We start from the raw sequence: 14247 nt of genomic DNA on the forward strand, positions 1-14247 counted from the left end.
GTACCTCCTGGTGTATCATCTATTAAAAACAGAATAAGAATTCTTTTTTTATATATAAACCAAGGGCTGGAGCAATAGCACCATGGTAGGGCGTTTGCCTTGCATGCAGCCAGCATGGCTAACCCAAGTTCAATTCCTCCGCCCCTCTCGGAGAGCCTGGCAACTACCGAGAGTATCTCGCCCGCATGGCAAAGCCTGGGAAGCTTCCCGTGGCGTATTCGATATGCCAGACACAGTAACAAGTCTCACAATGGAGATGTTATTGGCCCCCTCGAGAAAATCAATGAACAATGGGAGGACAGTGATCAGTGATCAGTGATATAAACCAAAGAGATAGTACAGTGGGTAGGGCAATTGCCTTGCATACCTCAACAAGGCAGCTAAGGCTGCCAACTCCTAAGTCTTTCCAGACTTCTGCTACATAAATGTAGTTGTCTCCCAACTTTCCCCACTCCTGCCTTAGGTTCCAGCTTTGCTCAGAGGTTACCAACAAACTGTCTGCTTTCTGGATTTTTTCAGGGTTCAATCCCTGGCACCCAACATGGTCTCCTGAGCACCACCAAGAATGAACTGTAAAATGCAGAGCCAGGTGTAAATCCCAAGCACCACTAGGTGTGGCCCCCTCAAAAAAAATTCTCTTTTATGAATTATAGGGAAGACTCAGAGTGTAGACCTACCCAGGCGTCCGGTGGTGATGAGTAGGTGGTGACTTTGGAGGCTCTTACTGAGCTAGATCATGTGTTGGGCTGGAGATTATAGAGCTAAATCCTACTCTCAAGAGATTCACTGCATAGTGGAAGAGTCAGTCCATGGAAAATATAATGAAATAGCAGAGTTAGAGCTGCCTGAGTGACAGGTGAACAAGCTAAGAGGGGATGTTCAGAGGTGGGAGGATTTCAGCCTGGGTAGAGCTGTGGTAAGGCAACTTCCTGGAAGCTATGATAGTAGCCAGGGGAGAAGCCCCAACTTTAGTCTGCAACCGTAATAGCTGGAATGCCCAAGATTTTGCCAGTGGATGCTGTGTAAACAATTTCCTGAAACAATTTCAAGGCTCTTTAGCCTTGGTTTTTAAGCAACAGGCCTTTCTATGAAAATAAAAGTGCTTCCTCATAAGGAATCTTGGATGCTGAAACTGCTTCCAGTCACCCTGGGTTAAAATAGTCATACATTAAACACATTTAAAATCTGGTTAAAGTTTGAGAAACAGGGCAGGAGGGTGAAATTTAGTCTGTACTGTGTATGGGGAGAGGAATTAATATTTGAATAGGAATGACTATTTTCAAGCTCCTGAAATATGCCAGTTGCTAGTATGTACTTATTATTTCATTTAATCCTCTCTTTGCTTGTACCCTTTTGTACTGATGAGAAATTTAATATGTATATCTTAAATATTCTTAAATATTTTGTGGGCAGACTATCACAGTTATGAGCTAAATTAGTACAAACCAGACATGTCCTATTTTAAAGTTCATGCTGTCTTTCACCTGTACCATTCGTCTCTAACACATATATTTATGTAGGCTTCTGTTCCTTCCTTTTCCAAGAAAGCATGGAATTTAGAAAGTTGTTCATAGTGCTCTACATTCATGTTACTGCCAACATGGACAAAACGGTGCATGAATATGTCCTAAGCATAAACATGAGAGGTGCCCTTGAGGAGAAGAGTCTTTCAACACCACTGTCATGCACTGATTGCATTAATGGTCCCGATCAATGAACAATGGCCTCTTTATTGCCATTACCTTTTGCACAGCAACTCTACAGCTCCTCTCGTTACAAGGCTGAATCCATTTCCCTCTTTGACAGTGGGCCTACTCTTGTGACTGTCCCGTGGGATGACAGAAGGTAAGGGCGGGACATCTGCGGTCATGTGGAACACTGTCAGGCCTGGACGAGGGAGCTGGTGAAAGGGAGTCATCCCAGCCCTCTTAGATGATGCCACTGCAGATTCTAGCTATCCCGACGATCAGCCACAAGACGCTTAAATTCAGTTAACTCAAATGAGTCCTGCCCAGAAAGATCACATAGAAGCACCCAGATGATGCATGAACTCATGAGAAGGTGTGGTTGTAGTTTTAAGCTGTTACATTTTGGAGTGATTTCTAATGCAGCAGTAGTTAACTGTGAGAACCAAAAAACAAGTTACTTTTTAATTAGAAGCCAATAAATTCAAGTCTTCTGATGTTTCATCTTTAGTCAGTGCTCCAGTTTGGATTAATTGTTCCTGCTATACAGTCACCACCTCAGATTTCCCTCTATTGTCATTTTAGGAATTCCCTCTACTTGGTTTTCTGAATCTCATGACTTTCCCTTTCTTGGTAACTCCCTTGTTTTGATGGTGAACATCCTTTGGGAGTTGCCTGAAAATGATTGACTAGATTTAGAGACAACACGTATCCGGAATGTCTTCATTATACCCGTACACTTAATTTTGGTTTAACTCAATTAGAGTTCAGGCTTGGAAACACTTTCTTCAGAATTTTGGAGACACTCTTCCACGGGCTTCTCCCCTAGTATAGCTGTCGAGAATTCTGATTCTATTCTGATGCTTGATCCTGTATATATCAATTTTTCCTCTCTAGATGCTTATTGGTTCATCTTTTGCCCCGTTATCATGGACTTTTTTTATATGATATGCTTTACTATACTGGAAGTTGGGGGATCTGGGTGGAGGCCCCAGTCCCAATCCGAGCAGGCTTGGAGATCTACTCCCTGCGTCCTGCACGTCAGAGTCTGGCAAACTCCCCGTGGCATATTCAATATGCCAAAAACCAGTAACAATTATGGGTCTCATTCTCCTTACCCTGAAAGAACCTCAAATGTGACATTTTTTAAAATCTCAGGGCTAGGATGAGGGAGATGTTACTGGGGCCTGCTCGAGGCAATCGATGAACAACACTAAGACAGTGATGCTTTACTATGCATTTATTTTCATCCATTATTCTAGACACTGTTCTTTTAGTCAAACTATGCAGGTTTCCTCACTTCAGGGAATATTTCTTGATATTTTTTTCTTGAACGAATTCCTTGTCATTCTTTACCTATTTCTGAAACTCCTATTATTTGCAAGCTATATTTCCTAAAATGGTTCTCCATTTTTATTATGCTTGCATTTATTTAATTTGTGTTTAAATTTGGAAGGATTTTTTTCTTCTTTTTTTTTTTCAGGTGTTTTCTGAGCATAACTCTTTTTACATTGGCATGTGTTTCTTTTCAGATACTTAATCTTTCCTTATCACTGTAAGTTTATAAATAATCTTTTTTTCTCACAGGCTTTCTTCTGTGAGTTATCTCTGCTTTTCATGCGTAAGAACCACAGGAAATTAAGAAGCCTGAGTGCCAGTAGGGCTTGAGATGTGATCTTCACAGTAGAATGTTTTGCAGGACAAGCTCTTTGGGAACAATCATGTTAGTATCTTTAGGGTTTTTCTCTTGGGTTTATCCGGTTCCCCAGAAAGACTGAGCTTCTGCCTTGAGGATATATACTTGATCTTCTGGGAGCCATATTCGGAGAGAAGGTGAAAGAGTTTCAGCATTTCTCATGTGGTGGCACTTTTTAATATAGTATTTCTAATGTCAAGGGTATATTCTGAGCTATCCCACATCCAGACTATGCTTTCTCCAGGGAGCAAATTACTTTTTTTAAAAACTGAAATTGGGAAAAGAATAGTCAATTAGCTACTTTGAAAGGCAAAGAGATTTGGGGTTCTAATTGCTTCTTTCAATCTTTAAACCTATCTTCCAATTTTTGCATACCACAATAAGGTAGCGAATGCTGCCAACCCGTGTCTCTCCAGAATTCTGCTATATACATGTGGTTGCTTCCCAATGTTCACCCCCTCATGCTTAGGTTTCAGCTTTGCTCAGAGGTTACCAATTAACTGTTTACTTTCTGGCCTTCTGTCTGTTATACTTCTGCTATTGCCTTTGACCCCATTGGCTTTATTGAATGTCTTTATTTTTAGAGACAGACATGAGGGAATAGAGGTATGTTTACTCTACTCTCTTGAACAGAAGTTCAGGATTAGTACTTGGTCTTTAAAGAATTCACACTTCACAATACCATAGTTTGAAAGCTGTGAACCACACAAGTTCCATGGAAAGTGTAAGACTTTCCAAGGATGGAAACCCGTGATTCATCAGCTATCCCATAAATCTTTAACCCTGTGCTTTAAAATTATCCAGATGGCCAAACGACCTGGGTTCTGTCTTCTCCAATCTCCTGTCCTTCAAATTAGAGACACAAGTTCATTTCCCTTATCCTTTTAATATTTTCCAATAACTTCTCTCAACTGACAATATACATATCCATACATTCTGTATTATTATTACTAGTCCTTCAGTAAATATGTAAAAATCAGAGGGCACACTTTGAAAATAAAGCTAACAGTGGTTACTATACATGCACAAATAATAAATTATTATTGAAAAACTAATCATGTCAGTCACAAAAGGTCAAAGCTATGTCTAAAGGCAAATGGACTATGTTATTCTTACATTCATTTTACAATACTCAGAAGTTGAGATTTCCTTTCTCTTACACCTCTGTTGTACCAATATTGAATGAATGTTGCCTGTGAACTCTGTTTTTGACACTAAGATTTCACATTAATTTTTTTTGAGATTTTCTGTCAGAAAAAAGTCCATTCTTCCAGGAAAAAATCTATAAAAAAAAGTGATATTAAGGTGTCTTTTGACTAATTTTTCACTCAGTGCAAATTTAGAGATGCAAAAGATTTAATATCACAGAAAAATTACATTTTGGACTCTCAGATTGCTTTGCAAAAAAAAAAAGAGGTTGGTGGTCCCTTACTTTTACAAACAAGGCTCAGTTCAATGAGCTAGCCCAAGAAATGATAGAAATGTTCTGTAGTCAAGTTATACTTCTAGAGTTCTGCTACACAGCAAATGAGATATGATACAACTTTTTCCTTGAACTTCATGCAAAATTAGAGTGCATTTCTTGCAAGAGAAAAAAGCTAGTAATATAATTGCACCCCCCATTCCTATTTTGAGAACATAGAGATATAGCAAGAAGACAGCATCTATAAAATAAGACATAGTAATTAATTAATTCCCAAACAAAACCAGTCATTTATATCAGCATTTTTATTGGGACTATCTAGTAAGGATGGGAAACCACCTTAACTGTGAGAATATTCATGGTCCTGGTCACAAAGAGAATCTGGCTGATGGGAAGAGCCTGGTATAACTCGATTAAATCTGATCTCAAGGTGAATTGTTCCTTTTAGTTGCTTTTAGGTTAAAGGGCCTGAGTGTGTCTATCTGGATCTGTTGTAGAGCTAAGAAAATTCCTGGAAAACAGAAGATAACTTTGACACTAACCATAGTAATAACAGAGTGACCATGTGTTCATTTTCTTTTTTCTTTCAACTTGAAAATAAAACAAGATAGACGAATATAGACTTGACTGGCAATGTTGGCAGCAGAGGAAGGAAGTATTTAAAGACCATGGCAGGATGTGGGGTTGGATAGTGGAACGTAGAAATTGGAACTGAGGGCATAAAGTGTTCATTCTTCTTTAAAATCCTTCTTTATCAAGGGTTTATATAAGCTCATCCCAGACATATGTGGGAGCCTTTTTCTCACCTTCTCATCTTTTTCCTTTCTCTCTTTCTTTCTCTTCCTTCCTTCCTTCCTTCCTTCCTTCCTTCCTTCCTTCCTTCCTTTCTCTTTCTCTCTTCCCTCTTCTCTCTTCTCTCTCTCTCTCTCTCTCTCTCTCTCTCTCTCTCTGTCTTACAATTGCCAGTTAGGATTATCAGTTTAGGCAGCAGATGACCTTTAAGGGAGACTAAAAGAAGTTCTCATTCTAGTAGAGTCTTTTCTTTATGGATTAATCTCTTATAACTACTAATCATCTTTGGAGGTTCTATGACTAAAGGAGGGATTCTGGAGTTATGAATAAAGATCATAAAGGACTTGCCAAATGGGAACATAAAGCCATTATTCTCTTATTGACTGTATACCTGCCTATCCAATGATTTGACTCCAATGGCAGGAAGCCCTGTAAACTTTTTTTAAGATTCTGAGAAAATGAAACTATAACAGGAGGCAATTGGGTTGTTGAAGTATAAGCAAACAGAACCATGAATTGTTTGATCGGGGACTCTCCCTGCTCCACTCTCCTTGGCCAATCAGTTGGTTACTGACTTTTAATCTTTAATTACCACAGACTTCTTTTACTAAAAGATGTTAAAAGGCACTTCCATACTGTTTTTGGACATCACTGTCAATTCTCTGGAATAAAATCCCGTATGTGGCAGATCACACAAACATAATATAACTTTTCACAGACTTTGAAGACAGAGAATAAATGATCATTAAAATATTAAAGCAACAAAGCTCCTCCTTTCACAATTCTGTTTTTCAGAAACAAAAGACTTTTGAGTCTTAGAAAGAAAGCAGTCCTGTCTTTCCTGATCCTCAGTGAGATTTGGTTCAGTAGAGGCTTTGCAACCTGAAACTTTCAAGGAGAAACCTTTACACATCTTTCTGATGACCTACCAGGACTCAGCCATTGCTGATTAAGAAACTGAAGAATCACAGCCGCAAAGGTTTATGGTGGAAGAAATACAGATGTTTATTCTGAATGGGTTTAAATTCTTGTATGCCTCTGACAAGGCAACAAGAAATATCATAATTATAAAAATCTTCCAGGGTTTTATATTTCAAAAACACAGATAAATAGCTTACTACAGATAAATAGCTTTACCCTTTGGGTATCTCCCAGAAGCAACTGAAAAATTTTCAGGGGGGTCTGTAGAAGTGGTTGTGTAATCAGTACACCCCAACCCCTCATCACTGGAAAGTGATGTTCAGGGCTCAGGTTGCTGAAGAGACAATACGCACTCACTCATTCAAACTTCATCCCGGGGACTAACTGCTTTTAGTCCTGAGGAATGTTCTTAGCAAGCAGTTGGAATTCGGGAGGTGAAATGGAAGGAGAGTTGAGGATGAGAAAGGGGGAGATGTTTCTGTGGCTTTAGTTAGAAGCCATCCCATAGTGCACCCCAGGGTGAGAGGCTTCTAGGTGGGAACTGGAACTGCAAATTCCTGCCAATTATTAATTGGGCCTTCATTCCAGAAAGCAATGCTGTTTTTATAAAATGGACCTGACTTGAAAATATAAAAAAAAACAAAAAGGAGTAAAAAATTTATGCTAAAAAAAGATCCCCCAAATAATCAGTAGCACATTGCATCTGTGAAGTGTCCCAGCTCCCTGTAATGGTAATGTGTCTGACTGTCATTTGTTTCTAAGGTTATAGTGAAGGTTACACCCCAATCTTCATATCCACATTCTGCAGATTCCGTGTCTCATCGGCTGTCATAAACTGGTCTGGAGTCTCTGACGGTTCCTTGTTCACCAAGTGCACCATCTCTTGAGACTTGCTGGCTTCTCCATTGAGTCCACTTGGTTTCCTATCCTCCACGGCTCCGTTGCCATTGTTAATCACCAACTTCTTCTTTTGTCCACACCTGATAGTTAAAAAAAAAAATCAAATGAAAAGGAGGCATATGATTTCAACTATTTTTGCTGTCATCATCATCTTTCCTACAGTGGTCTGTAGTGGTCTTAGTTTCATGTTATCGAATCTTAATAATGTGTGCTTCTCAGCATAAAGTTCTGGAACCAGCAGTGAAATCATTAACTGTGAACATTTGTGAAATGCAAATTCTCAGCTTCACCCCAGACCTAACAGATCGGAGAACTCTAGGAGCAAGGACCCAGACCTGTGATTCATCAAGGCCTCAAGAAACCCAAGTTGCACCTTTGAGTTTAAGAATTGATGACAAAACTCTGGGAATCAGTATACTTATCATTTGTTGTTTCAGGTAGAGAAAATTTGTGGGGCTGGAGTGATAGCACAGCGGGTAGGGTGTTTGCCTTGCATGCAGCCAACCCGGGTTCGATCCCCAGCATCCCATATGGTCCCTCTGAGCACTGCCAGGAGTAATTTCTGAGTGCAAAGCCAGGAGTAATCCCTGAGCATTGACAAGTGTGACCCAAAAAGCAAATATATAAATAAATAAATAATAAAAATTTGTAATTCAGAAAATTTAATAATTTGCCCCAGGTAAAGGTAAAGGTAAAGGCCCTCCCATTGATCGTCGATTTGCTCGAGCGGGCCCAGTAACGTCTCCATTGGAGACTTTGTTGTTACTGTGTTTGGCATATCGAATACTCTCAGTAGCTTGCCAGGCTCTCCGAAAGGGGCGGAGGAATCGAACTCAGGTCGACCATGTTGGCCGCTTGTAAGGCGAACGCCCTACCGCTGTGCTATCGCTCCAGCCCTTTGAAAACAATATAATCAAGATCCAAAATTTGAGTGCCTGAATTCCAAGTTCTAATTTTCCTTCTACCATATTAGCTTATGGAAAACATCTGCTTCCTTTAAATACTCTGAGAGTTTCTGCAGATTTTAATAAATCATCAATATGATTATAAGCCTTTCTGATTCACGTATTCAAGAAAGTTCCATTACTTCCCCTCGCAGTCAACACTTTGTTGGCCCATCAGGATTATTACTACAGATACTAATTACAATGAAACATTTTTCTAGAAGTGCAAGGTTGTATTGTTTTTTGTTTGTTTTGTGGGAGTTTTGTTTTGCTTATTTGTTTGGGGCCACCTAGAGCTGTGCTCAGGGCTTACTCCTGGCTCTGTGCTAAGGGATCCCTCCCATCAGAGAGAGACCATACTGCATGCCAGGGATCAAACCTGGGTTAGCCATGTGCAAGGCAAGTGTCTTACCCACTGTATTATCTCTCTGGCCTCAAAGATATACTGGTTTTATTCCCAGCATTAGATTACGTCTATATAATCCTGGATATAGAAAGTAGAATGAAGATAGATCATTCACTTCTACTTCAAGGTTTGTTCTAGTAACTTAAGATTCAAATGCAGCAGATCTGGAATGGTGCGACAATGATCTAGTCCCTGCATCATAGCACTGTCATAATGTTGCCTTACTCCACCCAGCCTGATGCAATGCTCCCTCCTTCCTGTAAATATGATCTCTACCACTATATATCTAAAAGCCCAATCATTTTTAAAGGAAGCCAGATTGCACAGTCTTGTGCAAACTTGCAAACTCTTGGAGAAGAAGTAAACTGGACTAGAATTTATTCCTCAGTGCTAGGCACTTGCTCAACAGTTTCATGTGATTGCCACAACAATCTTACAAAGCAGTTATAATTCCCATTATACAGCAAAAGAAATCGAGATTTAGAAAGGCTTGAACAACTTGCTTGAAATCCTGCAGCTAATAAGATGGGCAGAGTCAGTGTTCAAATCTGGGTCTTTATGGCTCAACTCAATTAATGCTGCCAATCATCTGGAGATTTGGAAGTAGCATAAAGTCAGAATCATTCACTTTGCTGCTAGACATTTGTAGTTGTAAGGACAAAGCCTCTATTATTCATGATCAAGGGCCATTTCCTCTATGTCTGCCAAGGCCATAAACTTTAATCTCTTGTTTAGGGAAATGGAAATTATACAGCAGGAGGTAGATCCTGTATCCTCTAACATGATCTTTGGTGAGAGGTATAAGGACAGATTCTTGATTATAGACCTGGGAATATAGGTGCAATCCATATAGATAAGAATGGGGTCTTGCAAAAGGAGAGAGAGAGTAAAAGGGAAAGTGCCTACCACAGAGGGGGGGGGGGGCGGAATGAGGTGGTGGTGGGGGGGGGGGGATACTGGCAACATTGGTGGTGGAGAATGGACACTGGTGGAGGGATGGGTACCCAACCATTGTATGACTGAAACGTAATCACGAAAGTGTGTAAGTCTGTAATTGTATCTCATGGTGTTTCATTAAAAAAAAAAAAAGAATGGGGTCTTGGAAGCACTAGCCTTGAGTTCTTACCTTGGTGTGAGCTAGAGTCTGTTTCTTATCTGTAACGGCAGGCAACACAGAGTGCCAATCTCACAGAATAGTGGAAAGCCCCTGAAAGAGGGCCTGGCATTATATACTTTAGCCTGTTCTTGTGATTTGTTCCTAATCAAGATGAGGACAACCAGGACTGGAACAAGCACTTAGAACAGGATCTGGAACAGAATAAATGTTCCCTAAATGTTGATAGTAACTGTTCTATAACCGGAGAAATGGGCTTTGCTTGCTTCTCTGGCTTCCTCCCCCTGCCTTGTTATTTTCACTATGATGATGGAAGGTGAAACGCTATTTATATTATTTATTTATTTTATATTTATGTTATATTATTTTCCGTTTTCTAGTGATAGATTTTCTTTGGAGGAAAATTACCACACTAAAGTGATTTTTATTTTCCCACCCAAGGGTGCTTGAGAAGCTGCTGAAGGAAATATTGAAAAAGTGGTTTACAAAAAAACAGAAAGAGAGAGAGAGAGTGGTTTACATACATAAAAATTTAGTGCACAAGATGAGGTAGGTTTCATGTTGTTAATCTAAATGAAGCTGATTTTGAAAGTGGATAACATTCAAGCTGTATGATTTAGAAATATCGTGCCTGAGTTTTGTTCTGTCCCCATTTCTCCTTTGACTTATGTTTGTATTATCTATCTACCTGCACTTTTTCAAGAGGACACGATGGTTCTTGTAAATAACACCATTTAACATTTGGTGTTTCAGGCATTTAATAAGGTGTTTCAAAAGGCAAGTTCTAATTTTTTTCTTTCATTCTTTCTAACTAGAAGGAATATAAAAGAAACAGCATGGAGGAAGTTTTAGCATTCAACTTAACTTCATCATTGTGTAACCCAAAGACTGAGACAAGTCCTTCATTTCATCCAAACTTGCTTCACCGGTAATGGCAGCACCACACAGTACCTACAACTTAGGATTTCTGCATTCAGAGGTCAGAGTCTCTACCTAACTGCACTTTCTAGTGAACTGCATCTTCTCTTAAATTCAAGGCATTGGTCAAGAGTGACCACATCATGTAGAAGGAACCAAACTTGAACCTCACCCAGAAAGGGTGGGCAGATTGGGTGGGGTTCAGAAACCAGTTTACACACATTTAGTTAGGGCATGGGGAAATTCATCTTGAAAAACTTATGAGTATAAACTTAACAAGTGGTCTTATCTCTCCCCCACCCCACATATTTAAAGCTCTATTTTTTATTATGTTAAAATTGTCTTTCAGCATGGTAGACACTAACCACTTAAATTTTAACTTTATAAAAATCACACGAAATAAAAGTTTAATTTCTTAACTGAAACAAAACTGGCATATCTTGAGTGTTTGGTCATCAAAAGTGGACAGTGGTCATGTGTAAAACCCTGTAGCTGGACACTTATTTACTGAATGCTTGGATCTTAATGTAGAAAAAAAATTGACTAAGAACAAATAGTGCTTGTGCAGGTGAGAAGGAAGGTATTTCTAAATCCTAATGTTGAATGAAGAGGTCATAACAAGTAGAGAGGGTTGAGGACTGCCCACTGGGATATATAAAAAGAGGATCATTTGCATGAAGGTGGATTTGGCAAAGGTCTTTCCTGCCCAGAAATGTTCTGCAGAGTCACATAAGGTTTTGTGAAGCTTTTACTGGTAAAGGCTCATACTTTGTTCCTCTTTATACTGATAAGGTAAATCATTCCGAAGAAAGACACCTAACTTCTTGGACTGCGTGTTGTATCTAATACCCATTAGTTCCTAAAAAGAAAGCTCTTAGTTGTTTTTAAGGAGCATGAAATGTGGTCCTATTTCCACTGGAAAGCTACCAGGCTGGTTATATAAAGAGGTGCAAGGAAAGGGGACGTGGATTATGAGTTGATAGGCAAAGATGAATTACCATCTTTAAGATGACATGACTCCCAGATCACTGCCATGGAAGCTTTTGGTCAGTCTTTAGACCTCAACTTGGAATTCTTTCTTGGTCTTATTTTTAAATAATAACTCATCTATCAAATCTTATTATAGAGTATTATTCAATAAATATTAGCTGACCCAAATCTAACAAACCCATGCTACCAGTACGCTTTGGGATAGTTCTAGGGAAGAGCCAGCACCCTTTTTCTTTGTAATCCTTTCTTTCTCTTCACCACGGCTGAGAGAGGACTCCAACCATGTTTGCTGAATAAATTAATGTCTCTTATAGGTCCCTATTGTCAACCAAGCTTTCTTTTATGAAAATAGGATTCTGAATGCCTCTAAAAAGTAATGCTCAAAACAGAAAGGATCTTGCCTTCTAAGAGGATTAGAAATGGGCTGGAGGCTTTGGAGACACAGCAGCGCACAAGAAGGAACCTGTGCAGCCAGTAACCGCCCTTGAGCTGCGTGGCAAATCTGTTTTCCATTATCAAATCAGGACATAGTAATTTATGGCGTCTAAGCAGCTACTTTCCGGGTAAGAGTCTGTTTGCCTGGTTGCTAGGTGACCGCTGGCTGTGGGAAGAGGGGAGGGTGGCAAAGGGGCCCCTTTTTACTACTAACATGATGGGGACTGACATAAGAGTCTAACCAGCTATGCTGTATGGACTCCAGCTGCTCTCAGGGGACAGACAGCTGAGATACTTCTCCAATTTCTCTCTACATCACCAACAGTATCCAGGACAGCATTTCTATGGTGACATGCACAAAGCTTATGGGCTATGTATGAAAGCAGAGGGGTACCTTCTAGGACCTAATGCAAAGGAACTGATTACAAATAATAGAATACTTTTTATTTAATTGAGCCAAGTAATAAAGAGAAAAGGAAGAGACTGAGAGAAAGCATAAAGCTCTATGTAGGAGTTCCCTCAAGTCATATTATTTAAATTCAAACTCTCTGAGTGATAGCACAGTGGTAGGGCGTTTGCCTTGCATGCAGCCAACATGGCCGACCCGAGTTTGATTCCTCCGCCCCTCTTGGAGAGCCCGGCAAGCTACCAAGAGTATTCGATATGCCAGACACAGTAACAACAAAGTCTCCAATGGAGACGTTACTGGGCCCACTCGAGCAAATCGATGATCAACGGGAGGGCCTTTACTTTACTTTACTTACTCCTCCCCTCCAAATCACTTCCCAGTGAGTTGTCGAAGTATCTTAGGAGTTTCTTTAACTTTTAATTTCTAGTTTTTGTTCCTTAGATAATCTTCTATCACATCTCATCTTTTTCTTTTTTCATTATATTCTCAAATATATAGATAATAAAACAGCTTTTTTACTTACAGTATTCTTATTAATATTGGTGTAAATGGCATTTGTTCATCTCTCTCAAATAATTAGAGGAACTGCATGGGTTATGCACAGCAATAGAATTAACTATATGTTGCTTCACAAGAGCCAGCAGGAAAGATTCTACATATGTCTCTAGATCTCCTTACAAATTTAGAGGCTTTTTCTGTACTATCAGAGGATCTGGTGGTACATCCAAAGTGGCCCTGCTTAGAAATTTTGCCTGTTCAGAAGGAATCCTAGCAATATTTATAAAATTTTTTAATGTTCCTTGTGAATATGCTTGGAGAAAAAGAACACTTTCTTACTGGGAAAGTTAGATGTATGCTTTTGGATTGTTCCTATTTAAGTTTTGTTGCTAAAAATGATTTCCTTCACTTTAAGTAGCATTATTTCAGGAGTCTGGTCACAAATTCATCATATATATATATATATATACATATATATATATATACACACATATCATTTAAAAAAGATTCTCAAACAATAAAGCTGGTTAAGGGAAAGGGGTCTCTGGGAAATAAAAACAACCAACAAGCTAGTTCTAGGAAATTGACTATCTTTAGACTCTTTCAGGGAAAGCTTTTGATCACTGCAATGACCTCACCATTACTGTGGAAACAGGGATAGCAAACATGCAAAAGTAGACAACCAATTCGTAATTCTTTTACAGTGCTTTTGTGCCTGCCTTATTAATGCACTTTATAAATATCTGTGTATTAACACATATTTTGTAAATGCACTTAAAGATCTGTATTATTATGCCATTCAGGTGAGATATTTAACTTCTATCAGGTAGAGTCTCCATGAATTTAAACTGGCTCCCTCTCCCAAATTAAGACCTACAAAAGGTTCAACCATTATGTAAATGTGATATTCTAAATAATCAGTCTTTTTTCTCCAAAGAATGTGCCCAAGTAGGGCTTCCATTTTTTCCTTTTTTTCAATTGAATCAACGTGAGATATGCAGTCAGAAAATTTTTCATGATTGAGTTTCAGTTACAATGTTCAGTTTCAGAACATTGAGTTTCAATGTTCCAACACGGAGTATCACCTGTCGTCCTGTTGCTCATTGATTTGCTCAA

General features: G+C 39.2%; 1 protein-coding gene across 1 annotated transcript in view; it reads right to left on the reverse strand.

Moving 5' to 3' along the window:
• Positions 1 to 6576: 6576 nt before the first annotated feature.
• Positions 6577 to 14247, reverse strand: part of CD44 (CD44 molecule (Indian blood group)) — a 94172-nt gene continuing 86501 nt past the window's right edge. Inside the window, exon 18 of the mRNA XM_056135462.1 lies at positions 6577 to 7497. Within this exon, the coding sequence (XP_055991437.1) occupies positions 7293 to 7497 (205 nt within the window). The 3' untranslated portion in view covers positions 6577 to 7292. The remainder of the gene's footprint in view (positions 7498 to 14247) is intronic.

This window comes from Sorex fumeus, unplaced genomic scaffold (genome assembly GCF_029834395.1).
Source record: "Sorex fumeus unplaced genomic scaffold, SorFum_2.1 ptg000007l, whole genome shotgun sequence".
Classification (NCBI taxonomy): domain Eukaryota; kingdom Metazoa; phylum Chordata; class Mammalia; order Eulipotyphla; family Soricidae; genus Sorex; species Sorex fumeus.